This window comes from Zalophus californianus, chromosome 12 (assembly GCF_009762305.2).
Source record: "Zalophus californianus isolate mZalCal1 chromosome 12, mZalCal1.pri.v2, whole genome shotgun sequence".
Classification (NCBI taxonomy): Eukaryota; Metazoa; Chordata; class Mammalia; order Carnivora; family Otariidae; genus Zalophus; species Zalophus californianus.
In genome coordinates, this window is record NC_045606.1 from 68573251 (window position 1) to 68587535 (window position 14285).

Genomic DNA, 14285 nt, shown 5'->3' on the forward strand with positions numbered 1-14285 from the left:
GGGTTCAGAACATACCCAAATACTAGACGCATTAGTCTGAAATCTAAGAAAAATCATCTACCAAGTGGACTCAAGAGTTGTTGCACTGGCCTTTTCCCAATCACTAGCAGAGACTAACTTAAATACATACCATTACATCTGATACCCAGGTACCTCCAGGGCCTCTTTTAAAATTACAAGGCTAAAGAAACTGCTCTGTTTAAAACTTAGGGCTTTGATTTTTATGATACTTCTAAAAAGTGTTAGGGGGTATTAAGACTTCAACCCATAATTAAGTGGCTTTTTATTTCCTTTAAAATTCCAATAACTGATTACTCTGAGTAAGAAGCCAGTTATTACCTTGGAACATCATTTCCCTTTGATTCGCCTAAATTCTACATTACACACTGAATTTTCTTTCTTTGTAAAATAGCGTATAACAACAGGATATTAAATTGGGTCTCTTTGTCCCAATTTACCTGAAGCACCAACAGGTTGAAAACAAAGGTTTTCAAAGTTAAAGTACTTCCCAAACACATTCCGAAACACAGGTAAAATGCTAACTCACTTCTGCAGGACTTGCAAAGGAAGGGGTAAAAAAAGTTTTATAGTTCAGCATCCACTTCAAGGGTGTGAAGGTTTCATCCCTTTGGAAAAACTAGATCCTCGGGGGAAGTTTTTAAAGGGCTGGGAATCAAAGAAGTCCCTGGAACATGCCATTTGGGAGCACAGTGGCCCAGTGGTCTGACCCCTACCTAGAAATCTAAGTAAACTAACTCCTCTCTCCCTGGGCAAAGGTTTTGAGTTTTGAGTTCCCCCTGGACCAGGTGTGAGGAACATTGATAAAAAGGGCCCGTGTACATTCTCAAATTTCAGATTTATTTCATTCTAATTATGATGGTATTCAAGTAAATGATTATGCTGCAAAAGTTTCATTTCTAGGAATGAAGTCTGTAATAAGCATTCAATAAGCCCTTGGATAATCATGGATCCATTCACAAAACCTGTCTCTAATTTTCCCCAAAGCTTTCACCATACAGAATTTGATGTTTTTGCTGGGACACTAGAGCAAAGAACCTGACATTTTTTGAAGCCAAATTCACCATATTTCAAATTGTTACTCTTGCACTTCTGCCTTCAAAACTTTGGGACAAATTCAATTAACCTCTATGAGCTCAGCTCTCCCATCTGTAACCTAAAGGGTTGTTGTGACCAACCAACCAACCAACAAGCAAACAAACCACAATGTAAAGGTCTGCATAATAGCAAAAGGTACTGAAACTTTTAGCCCACTCTCTGTCACCTTCTTCCTATTGACACAGTCTTTCTTTAGGTATGTTAACGTTACACAGTCTGGTTTAAAGTGAAAACCTCTTTTTCTGCTTTTTGTCTGGCAGATTGCCAGCCTCCTTAAAGTCATGTTGCCAGATTTGTGAATTATCTACTGTGTGTGGATTTTAGTAAAGTCTCAGCTTTATAGATGACTCAATGTTGGGCCTAATTACTGCCTAACTATGGATGCAAGCCTAAAAAAATACATCCTTTGGGTTCAACCACATCTGTGCTTAATGTGTAACATACCCTTTCAAAAGTATTTTTTGTATCCCTAAAACATGCCTCTGTGGTATCCATGGGATATCTCTCAAAGACATCGGAACTGGGTTAATTGAAACACACAGGATACACTCAAGTTGTTTTACTGATCAGGCCTCTTGTCTGAAAAACCTCCATGAAAACGAATGAGATGATTACAGGAAAAGAAATTAACAAATGAGAAAGCTGACTTAAGAGTTATTGGAAAGGAAGGATGAAAGAAACATTCAGCATCCTACAAAGAGAGAGTGTGGGATAGTTTCTGTGTTTGTTTGTTTGTTTGTTTGTTTTTAATGATCTAAGTATTTTTATACAAGTCCTCCACTTGAGAAACAAAGGCAAAGAGAGGCTATTTCTATTTTGTCAACATTTTTACTAAAACCATGCTTTGTTTTTCTCTCACTTCACTAAGTTATTTTGTTTCTGAGACCAGAGTATATTTCCCCTGAGGAGCCTGAGAAAGGCTCCAAGGAACTCTCCTGAGTAAATACATCTAGTGAATGGGACATAAGACAAAGAAACCTAGGCTCAGTCTTGGTTCTGTGCATTCTGAAGAGTCACATCTATTCTTATTATCATCAGGAAACATTTCTAAAGTGTTTCGAAGACCTTAAATAAAAATTTCTCTATAAATACAAGGCGCTTATGTCTGTATAAAAATTCTGAGATTCACTAAAGCTTGTGCTTTCATACTTAAAAATCTTCTGGGGGAAAAAACATCTGAGAAGTGTCTATCTTTTGAGATAAAGGTTGGCTATAACATGAAAAGTAGATTCACTTTAATTGTGACTCATCACACAAGGCACTATAAAAAAAAATCTTCAAAGGCTCTATGTATTGAAACACCTTTATTTTGAAACCTTAGATTGTACCATTTCAAGAAGAATCATGATTAATTATAAGTGGTCTCCTTTTTAGAATAAGTGATAAAGAATATTGGTAAAGTATTACCAGCCTGCAGAGAAAGGAGAAAGATTTTATAGTCTGATTCCCCCTTCTGAACAGATGCTTCTCCAGCTTTAGGGCCAAAATTAATAATCAGCTTCATTTTAGGTTTGGTCATTTCCCTCTTCTTTCCCTTTCCTCCTAATGGGTTTGTTTTCCCCCACCAAAATTCAGCACCACACAAGCTTAGCTCTGTAGCAGAGAGCAGACTATATATAGTCAAGAAAGAATCTTAAGAAATACATCTGGATAGGGGACTCAGTGTAAAATGTATCAAATGATCTTCTAATAAATAACTGCATCTCTGTTGAATCAATTCCACAAGACTTAACAAGAGGGAACTATATCAGATTACAGAATATTAAAATCCTTAATTGCTACACAAATTAATCATGTTGTATTTAGTATTTTAATTCAAATTAATCAAGGTCTTTGTGGTAGTAAGGTAAGGTAATCCAGGAAAAAAAAAACAAATCATTTTCAAAAAGAAATTAGATTTATATGAATCCTTAGTAAGAGAAGAATCAGTGAAGTGGTAATTTGCAATAAAAGGAAATGAAAAAATGGGTCACTAGGGAAAGAGCAAATCAGTGCACTAAAATCTTCAAAATCACCATCTTTTTTATGAAAACATATTTTTAAGACTGCCCATAAAAAGAATTCTATTTTATATATTTTAATCTACAGGCATTTAAAAATTCATCTATACATAGATATCTCAGTTGTTTTTTGTTTTTTAAATCTATGCCTTAGAGACAGAAGATTTTTAATCATTTGGTTGTTTTGGCTTTGTAAATGTCCTTTTCTCTCTTTCTGCTATTTTTTTACAATGATAAAAGCTTCCCTGTCTTGAAGACATTCCAAAATACTTCATATTGAAGAAACTATCAAAGGGGCATCAACTGGCACATATGCTTGGCATCAGGGCACACCAAATGGCCCAATTAAACCATTTGTAGTCTTTGCAATACGCAATTTAAATGTACCCAAGAAATGTCAAATGGTTCCTCAGGCAGAATTATCTTTACCACTGAGCTATGCCTCAGGAACTGAGCACATAAATCCCTGCAGAGGTTTGTCTCAGACACACACTGGAGGATGTTAGTTACTACAGAAGAGAAGAGACTTTTCAAGCTGAACACAGTGATGGTACAGGCTTTCTTCTGGCGAGGTGCTGTGGCCAGAGGAAAATGAAACCACCAGCGCCTCCTTCTGTTGGAAAGTGTACTTACTCCCCACATCAGACCCTAAAAACAACAGCTGGAGGAAAATGTTTCCTTTCTATCATGTTTCCCTTCTCCAATAGACAATAATTCTTCAGCAGTTCAGAAAAAGTCTTATTAATGTGATAAATATGAAGGAGAAAATAGTAAAGGAAGGAGAGAATTATTAGTAAAATGATAGGCTCAAATAGATAGCTTCTTCACTTGAAAAATGAAAAACACCACTAAATTACCAGGAAACTAAAGAGTCTGGCTCACAGGCGGCCACCAAGAGTAGTACTGACCCCACCCTTACTCTGTCCTCCAGTCACTGAGTCGATCTGTGCACATGCGTGTGGTTCTAGGCCTAGAAACTCCCACCTCAGAAGGCAAGAGCTCTGATAGCCTCTCTGCCCTTACTTCCTCTTGGGAAGCTTCTCTCTGTTGCTAAGATACCAACTGGATTCCTTACCTTAACTTGTTCAGAGCCCTTGCTGGGCTTCTGCTCTCCACTGCACTGTCTGCCTTTCTGTTGGGTGCTGGCTCCAATTCTGTTCTGACCCCGGCCTGCCTTAGGAAACCACTCAACTGCTTTCTTGACTTGGACGCTTGGAATGTCGCTCTCGGCCCCTCCACACTAGCTTCTTGTTGTCTATGGTAGAAGGTGTAACAATGTTTGAAAGAAAAACAATCCATCAGGCTTTGAAGGACAAAAGTGAGCAGAGGAAGTAGGGAATTCAGGGGAGAGAGAGTAATGACTTGTAAGTCTATACACACCAGCCGAACCAGTAGATACATATATTTATTTAAACATGCCTTCTTATAATCTTGGTATATGATGGGTGACTTCTAGCAGCTAGTACATGCTAATACCAGGAATTTATTAGACTGATGGATGCGTGGCAATAAGATATTGAAGCTAGTGCTTCTGAATTGGTATGTCTCATAAAAACTCGTGGCATTGTTTTTTGATATTTGGTTTGATTTACATTTTATCAATTAAAGCCTAAATTATCAATAAATTATGTTATTTAAAATGCATCTCTAATCTTATATTTAAAGATACACTTCAGGGTAAGCTATTTATTTATTTTTTAAAAAATAACATGTCTCTGGGGCACCTGGGTGGCTCAGTCAGTTAAGTGTCTGACTATCGGTTTCAGCTCAGATCATGATCTCAGGGTTGCGAATCAAGCCCCACGTCAGGCTCAGTGCTAAGCATGGAATTTGCTTGGGATTCTCTCTCCCTCCTCCTTTGCCCACCCCCCCTCGTGCGTGCATGTGGTCTCTCCTTCTCTCTCTCATAAATAAATAAATAAATCTTTTTAAAAAATAACATATCTCTGAGGAAAATTCATACCTATTTATTACAGCATACCATTTAACAGCATTAATGTTATTAATGAAAGTCTTCTAGTAAAAATAAAGTGAATAACACTAATGTAGGCTTTATCATCTATAGCATATTCAAATACATAAAACACTACACTAAAGGCATTCTGTCAGCCATATAAGTCTGGGCAATAACATCGATGATTTTGCTCCGAGATATCGTCTTCCTGCCTCTTCGGCCTGGAGCCAAAAGGAAGCCTGAGATGTGAAGGCAGAAGAGAAGGAAGCTCTTATATTTATACACCATGTTTACTGGAAAGATACTCACAGGGTTACATACCTCTAAATATGTTTATATCAACACTGTCCCAAATAGCTTTAAATTTTAGATACTGAAAATGTTTGATAGAAAGTCCTTTCATAATAATCATACCAGACCCCCAAATCTACATGATAGAGTTTATCATGTTCGGCGGGATTTCACTTCTAGATGTAATTACCTTGAATTCTTTCATTTTTGCTCAGAGACACAATTTTTCCAAATTGTAAATAACATTCTTTTTTTGAGTTCATAAAGGACATGACATTTGGCTTCCAGTGATAGTAACTAATTTAAGAATGCTCTCTCATGCATCACACCTCCCCTTCACTGCATTTCTCAGAGCCTGCTTCCTATATTTGAGTCATCGGCATAGTGCGTTCACCTATAGGAGGCTGATGTCTTCCATGCCACAGGCATTAGCCATCTGCCTCCTCCATCTCTCCAGAAGACTGGAGAGACTTATATTGCTTTGAGCTAATCATCCTCAGAGAATGAAAGGTGATAACAAGTTGGTTTTGAAATAATAATGTTTTTCAATTATAAATCTTATTTTAACAGCCTCACACCAAAACAAGCCTCACCAAAGAGAAATGCAAGGATTTGCAAAATAATATGACAGATAAAAGTGATCCCTTGGTTCATATCCTACAGACATCTATTTTAAAGAGGGCTTAACAGTATTTACTGTTCATAGGAGTCTGCATACATATTAAACAGGACTGAATAAATGACAACCTATAAGACAAGATTTTCAGTGAAATAACACCTGTCGGTGGCACTAGTACCCTTAAATCTAATCAATGTATCTTCTGGGATCATGAATATCAATTAGGCTTAACTCTTTGGTCAAAACTCTCATTGACTAGATGTTCATTAAGTTTCATTTGGTGCTTTCAAGTCAGATGAAATGCCACATTTGATAATTTAGCAATAGAAGGAAAACACTCAAATAATCACTGTAAGACATTTTTATTTATAAAAATTTCCTCAGTTACATATATATATATATATACAATTTAATTATATACAATTTTATATATGCACATAGGTACACTGTTATGTGCATATGTATATTATATGTATTCTCAATGAAAGATTATTCAAATTTTGTTACCTAGGCTCTTCAGCGGATTTCTCACCCTTACAACATACAGGCCCAAGGTAACCAACATTTCCATTTCTGCAAAAGGCAGAATTTGGTCATTTAAAAATTATAATGCCTTGAATTTTCATAAAGTCATAAACCCATCTCCTTTCTTCTTCTAAAAAGCCATATAAAACTAGATGCAGGCATCCGGAAGGGAAAATAAAGCCAAATCCTTTCTGAATTACGCTGTCACTGCAGTCAAAGATTATTTCCAGTTATGAGTCCAAATAAAAGACAATTAATAAAAACGTATCTGTAAAGATTTACACCATGACTATACCAAATTATAATGTATATTTTAGACTTATTTCTGAAATGCACTGGCAATCCTATTTGAAATAATTCAAATTTCATACATAAAAGAACTAACAAGCGTTCTTGGTGCTTGTAGGACACAGTATATTTCCATTAAATATGAACTCAGAACTGAATTGCATATAATCTTACAATTAAAGAGAACATGATTCTTTATGTTAGGTATTTAAAAAAAAATTAAGTTCTTAGTAATGAAGCTTTAAGAAACTCCAAAAGATACCAGCATATGGAAACCCAAGAACGGTCATCCAAAAATTATTGCCATCTTCCTTGTCCTTCAGAAAAATTAACAAAAGTCTTAGGGAACCACTCACCTTTGACAAATGACCCAGAATATACTGACTAAAGCCTTAGTACCAAATTTCTTCTTTAAATAACCGAACCTTTGACAATTGCACTGAATAACTGAAATAATTTGATTTTTCTTTAAAAAATTCATTATATTTTCTCACCTTGCTGCTTTCTCACCATGCTTCTTCCTTCCTTATCCCCCTTTCTCACATCTTATCAGTGATAGTTGAATAGGCAGTACCTTAGCCATAGAAAATAGGACCATAAACTGAAATGAAATTAAAGTTGTTTAAAGTATTTTAACTTACCTACTCATATATGGGATTATGAAGAACGTAAGCCTTCTCTAATTGTTCCAGGGCAATTAAGCATTTTCCCCTCTACAGTTCACTATAAGAGCCCATAGTTCCTCGCTTTAGTTGCCACAAATACTTATTTATAGACCTATCTTCCCTGCTAGATTAGACACTTCATGAGAAGAAGACTCTATCTTATCATCACCTCTGTTCTCCCAGGGCATAGAAAAGTGACTAGAGCCTACAGGGCACTCACTAAATGTTCAAGGAATTGATTTCATATATTTTGACACAGATATTTGTCACATCTTCCGCTGACCAAGCGGGACAGGCATTAAGCTAATGCTCAAATTTTCAGCAGGAGACCACAGAGTGAATTCTCCCCAAGGGTAACCTTAATATCCTCACCTTTCCATGTTGGTGACTTCAAGTGTCTAAAATTATAGCCATCTGTTGCCGTAAGAAGGTAGAACCTTTTCATTCCGGGTATGTACATAGAAATATACTTCTGGCTCTACAGCATATGGTAATAACTGTAAGATTAATAACTAATTGTAGAAAAAAAGAGCTGCTCTTGCCAGAATCCAAGGCCTGTGAAAGTAGCCAATGCTGTCTCATTAGTTAGTAAGCTAATAGAAACTTTGCCAGCTTTTCTTTCAGTGTCTAGAAAACAGAGTCTACAATGTGCCAAGTCTTCACTGATTTATTTTTGTAAATAGTGGTGTAATAAACCCAAGGAAGCCAAAAAAGCAAATTTTTAAAAAATAAATATTCATTTGCTATCAAGATGGATAGGACCTTTTTACCTAAACCTATTACTGACAATTCAGAAAGACTATATGAACTAGACATTCATTTATCTTTACTACATTTGCAGGTACTACTACAACTCAAGTTTTAAAATGCCCTCAATTTTGCATTCCTGTAGCTTTTATATGAAGAATCACATTATTTTACCCATGTACCTTATTATTTTCTGACCTTTCAGGAAAATCCAATAATATAAATTTGCAAAATGAAATAATGCTCAAGAATCCCACTTTTCTTCCTCAGCATGCCTGCATATAACCTTAAGCTTTGCACTGATTGTATTACATGGAGATTCTATGAAGAGACACCATAGTGGGGTGTGAAGCTGGGCACGCTTGGGAGTCCAAGCTGTTCAAGTCCTGGCTTGAGCACTTACTGGTTGTAAGACTTTGGGGCAAGTTATTTTAATATTCTAAAGCCTCAGTCTTAAATCTATAAATTTATTATCCTTCTCACTGTTTTCTTCAAATGATTAAATGAATTAATTAATGTAAAGTGCTAGGGCAATCCCTGTGACACATTAAGAACTCAATAAAAGTTCATTATTATTATGCATCAATATGGATCACTGATTTAAAATTAAGCTGCTTGGGAAAATGGATACTGTATATATTTTCAGAGCTTGCTTTATCTCTGTTTTGATTCAGACACTGTCTTAAAAGTTTAGGTATTTCACTGACCTAGATGAATTTCACTCCCACAAACTATAAGAAACCATAGCCTTAGGTTTCTGGGTTTTAGACCAAGTTAGGATCCACTGCCCTTTTTTAAAAAATTCTGGAATTGAGGGGCACCTGGGTGGCTCAGTTGGTTGGGCATCCAATTCTTGGTTTTGGCTGAGGTCATGATCTCGAGGTCAAGGGACTGAGTTCTTCATCTGCTCTGCGCTCAGCAGGGAGTCTGCTGGGAATTCTCTCTCTTCCTCTCCCTCTGCCCCTCCCCCCACTTGTACTCACACTCTCTCAAATAAATAAATAAATCTTTTAAAAAAATCTGAAATTTCTCTTATGCATTATAAAAGATAAAATAAACTTGGAATAAAATGGTGTTTGTTTTCATGCATCTGATTGTGTTCCTAAAATGCATGTCTCCTAGTGTTTATATAAACATTTTTAGTCTAGTTCTTTACACAGGGTAGGGATGGGGGTCGGAGAGGAGGTTTATTCAGAAGATTGCCTATCAGTTTTCAAAAACAAGTAAGATTTCTGTGCTATGGTGAGCGCTGTGAATTGTGTAAGACTGATGAATCACAGACCTGTACCCCTGAAATAAATAATAAATTATATGTTAATTAAAAAAATAAAAAATTAAATTAAAAAAGATTTCAGTGGTAAACATGGCAGATGGTCTGGGCTAAGTCAGGTGTAAAGTCAGGGATAAAGTAGGCACTTGATAAATACTTAGTGAATAAGTCAATGAACAAAGAATAGACAAATGAAAAGAGATTTTAAAATACGAGAATCATTACATAAAAAAACTAAAGAAGTCATAGGAACAAATGCTATTTTTGAAGTAAAGGAAGAGAGGTATCAAAGAAACTGCTTAGAAAGATAACATTCTAAATACACAGGGACCATGTTCCAGGTACCACAGGAGGTACTTGACATTGTTATTTCCTTTACTCTTTCAAGTAATACTTAAAGGCAGTGGGCCTAATTGCTAACTTTTGCCCCTTCAGATCCACTCATCATTCTTCTTCATTCTGTGGCAAATAATCGTTAGATTATTTGGTTAAAAGGAGGTCTGGCCTTTGCCCTTGGCCCCTGAAACATAATCTCTCTTCCCCTGAGATGTTATAAGTCTCTCTGACACTTGGGTCATGCTGGATAGTCTATCTATATGATTTAGGGTAGAGCTGGCCACACCAGAAAAAGCAACAATGTGATTTAGGGTAGGGGCTTTGGGTCACATAGTCTCAGTCAACCTCCAGACTGAGATCAACCACATAGATAATCAATCAATCAATCCTGCCTATGTAATAGAGCCCCAATGCGAACTCCAAATGCCAAAGTTTAGGTGAGCTTCCCTGGCTGACAATAATACATGTGTATGAGGCCATGCACTGCTGCCAGGAAAATAACGTGTCCTGACTCCACAAGAACAGGATAATAGAAGCTTTGCGTTTGGTACGTTCCCAGACTCTGCCCTATGTGCTTCTTTCGTGGGCTGATTTTAACCTGCACACTTTCTCTATAATAAACCATATTCGTGAGTGTAACAGCTTTCATTAAGTTATGTGAGTCCTTCTGGAAAATTATCAAACCTGCAGGCTGCTTTTGAGAATCTCCTCCCCAAGTGCAAGAGGTGTTAGAAGTGAGGGCAGTCTTAGGGCCTGTTCCCTCTAACTTTGTGAGTGGCTTAAACTCTTGCACACACCATGATATCTGCCTTAGAAAATGGACCTGTATGGATTATATAAACGGGCTCAATCTTTGGCTTAAGGTTGAGTGCAGCCAATGGGAAGCCCAGACGAAGGGTAGAGAGAAGGTAGAGAGAGAAACTGGCATTTATTCATGTGTTCCTCTCCCAGTAGGACTCAGACTGGCTCTGTCCCTCTTTGATAGAAGGTCACCACTCCTCTTAAGGCAGAATGCTCTACATGATTCTTACACACTTTTTTCCTTCTAGAATCTGGTTAACTCTCTCCCCCCCTAATCCCCCGTTCTCCCTTTGGATGGAAAAGGAAGGTGTGGAAGTGAGGAAGGGTGACAGCAGTTCTGACAATGCTGGCTTTGGATTTCTGCACTGCTTTCCCTGCGTATCCTCCTAGAACCCACCCACACTTTTGCAATCAGTCCTTCTGTAAATAAATTCTTCTGAATTTTTTCTAAACAAGCGGGCCTCCCACCCCCCTTCGTTGGGAGCTTTACTGATACAGAAAAGCACTATATTATTTTACACACAAGAAAACAGAGGCTCAAAAAGGTAAAAATAACTTAAGGTCACATAAGTAGGGTAAAAGTGAGATTTGAACCCAGGTTTGTCTAATGGCGGAACATACACTCTTTCCATTACAACAAGCAGAAGGATATTTGACAAAGGAAATAAAGAAAGAAAAGCAAGAAAAATAGGCAGAAAACCAGGAAAATGCATGGTTACAGTCTGTAATAGGTAGGGATATTTCAGCAAGAGATTGAGGATGTGAGGAGCAGTGTGAAAGATATAAAATCCTTGAAAGAATAACTGAGGGCTTAGTAATCCCTGTAGTAAACCAGTGTGACACCAGGACATTTGAAGTTTGAAGCAATAAATTTATAAAATAAAAATAAACAAAGTCATGTAAACATTATCCAGGTCAATTAATTATGGAGAAGAATAGAGTGTGTATCTGTGCATACATACTTACTTACATTCATGAACATGCACTTATATAAAGAGAGCAGAGACAATAGAGAATAAGAGAAGGAAAATGTGAGAAGACATATAGCTAAATTTATTTCATGTATTACTACTAATTTTGCCATTGGGGCACCTGGGTGCCTCAGTCAGTGGAGCATCCGACTCTAGATCTCAGCTCAGGTCTTGATCTCAGGGTTGTGAATGCAAGCCCCACACTGGGCTCCATGCGTGGTGTGGAGCCTACTTAAAAAAAATTTTTCATGACTGCTGGGCAGCATTTTTCATTGTAGAAAAGGAACATTTCACAATACATTTTGGCAGAGAAAAACATATTCTCGGTGAAACAATTTCTCACATTTCCAAGCTGATATAAATTAATATGCAAAAATCACCAAGGAAAAAATTGATTGATCTTCATATTTTCATGAAATTAACATGCAGCTTAAATTTGTCATTTTAGGGCGCTTGGGTGGCTCAGTTGGTTAAGCGACTGCCTTCGGCTCAGGTCATGATCCTGGAGTTCCAGGATTGAGTCCTGCATCGGGCTCCCTGCTCAGCAGGGAGTCTGCTTCTCCCTCTGACCCTCCCTCCTCTCATGTGCTCTCTCTCTCTCTCTCATTCTCTCTCTCAAATAAATAAATAAAATCTTAAAAAAAATTTGTCATTTTATGTGTATTTTGTGAAACAGTACTGCTTTCCACTTCCAGGGGATAAAATGGCAGAAAGCACAAAGTGTGAGATTAAAATGTAGCAAAGATTTTTAGTTCAAACAAAAAATGTTTTTGAGGAAGAACATCAACCAATAAATTATGACCTTTCCAAGTTATTGTTGTTTTTATATTTATAATAGCATGTGTGTCAACTTCAGGCATTAGAAAGAAAAGCCTCTTAGTGCTATCAAAAGCAATTAAAAGATTCCTTTAATATCCAACTAAAATTTAATATAGAAAATAGTAATGTTGAAAGACACCCTGATTGTCTATTTTCCGAACTTTAAACTTCCGAGAACAAATCATGAGGTCATTCTAATTTTAGAAAAGACATCTCAGAAGTCTAACTCAAATCCCTTTGTTCTTTTGTTCACTGGATTAATGGGCTAATCAGAGGGTGAAGCCAGCTATCTCTCTGCCAATAGCAATAAAAAAGGAATTCCTTGAGAGAGTTGCTTTTTCCTTAGCCCTCAGTCTGGTACTCAGCTATGTAGGAAGGCTGGGTGTGTGGATATGCTTTGGCAAAGTAGAGCTGATGCTATACCAAGAGTCAAGAGGTCTGCTCAGCAAATGATTCCTTTTGCAATCTAAGCACACAACTTCACTATTGTTTTTCTTTAATCTCCTCATCCTTAAATTGAAGGTACTGGACTAGATGTGGTAAAGCAAATAGATTCCTTCCCTTATACCAACTCCTTTTTACTGGTAATGACTGCTGGGCATGCAAGGAGTCAGGAGGAGGAGGCTTGGAGCTCAGTAGGAAAAAACACTTTGACCAATTAGAAATGTCGGCCACAGGCAGGCTGCAGTGGAAATGCTGTTTATTTGCTAGGTGATTGTTAGATATCCCTTGAATTCACACATTTGGTATAACGAGGAATAATATGAACCAATCTATAACGATAGACCATAAAGAGCACTGGACTCGAGTTTTTTCATCTATAAAACTGGAAAGTTATAGTGGATATAATATCTGGAGTCTCTTAAAACTAGAAGATTCTACGTTTCTAGGTATGAAAGGTTTTAAATGTTTCTTAATTGCTATTTGGAGATTAATAATTGTAATGACCCCTATGATTATACTGACCAAAGTTAAGTAGCATTTGGATTCCCAACATATAGATATACAAACAATGATTCTCCTGGCACCCTTGGCTCTACTTCTCACTAATCCTCACCAAATTATCATTTAGGGCACAGAGGCCCAGGGGACATGGGCCATCTGGAACTGGTCTCCTTCCTGGGGAGACAGCTAAAGTGGAAAGACAACTGCACCAATTTCAAAGAATTGATATCCAGGCTCTCTTCAGATCTGCCCAGAACATGATACTGAATCAGTTTCCAGGGACAAAGACAGGGCAATGTCCCCCAAAATTTCTTTCAGGATTTGCAAATATATCACGAAACAGAACAGTCCAGTCTCCAGCACAGCCATCCATCAGGTTTCTTATTCACGATATCTGCCACCCTTGCCCTTCTCAAAGGTGGTCCATATATAACAGAACAGAAGTGATAAATATTATCCAGAAACTCGCAACATAGATTTATAGGTTGAAAGGAAAACAGCTTTAGCAAAAGTAGTTCACTTTTCTGTCAGAAATATAGGACCAGATGTAAAACCATAGTGAGAAGAACACCTGCCAATGTGTAATGTCCAAAGAAGCTTTGAATACTGAAAAGAAAGCTATAAATTCTATTGGGGAAAAAAAATAGTGAGTGCCACCAAACTGTAAAGGGTTGCAGTCTCTACATCAAAAGGAAATCTTTGCATCTAAAAATGTCAGCAACCCAAAACGCTGCAAAACATTCCACCAAAGCATTAAGGAGCACACCCCAGGGCTCACCGCCACTATCTGTCATGGCAAAGCGAGATGAGTAGTCAGCTGATGGATTATAGTGGAGAGGAGTAATCATGTGTGGAGATAATGACTAGTGAAAGCTTGTTTTTTCCTTAAATTTTCTTTGGGGGTTAAATGAAAATCTTATTTGTCTAGAAAGGAACTA

The 14285-nt window shown here is 37.2% G+C and overlaps 1 protein-coding gene across 5 annotated transcripts in view; it reads right to left on the reverse strand.

Moving 5' to 3' along the window:
- IMMP2L (inner mitochondrial membrane peptidase subunit 2) overlaps nucleotides 1-14285 on the reverse strand; it is an 867011-nt gene that overhangs the window by 384243 nt on the left and 468483 nt on the right. For 4 of the 5 annotated variants that reach the window (XM_027574873.2, XM_027574869.2, XM_027574872.2 and 1 more), the window contains one exon: nucleotides 4192-4371. The exons of the other annotated variant lie outside the window; for it this stretch is intronic. In XM_027574873.2, coding sequence (XP_027430674.1) covers nucleotides 4192-4371 — 180 coding nt within the window. The remainder of the gene's footprint in view (nucleotides 1-4191; nucleotides 4372-14285) is intronic. 5 annotated transcript variants of the gene reach the window in all.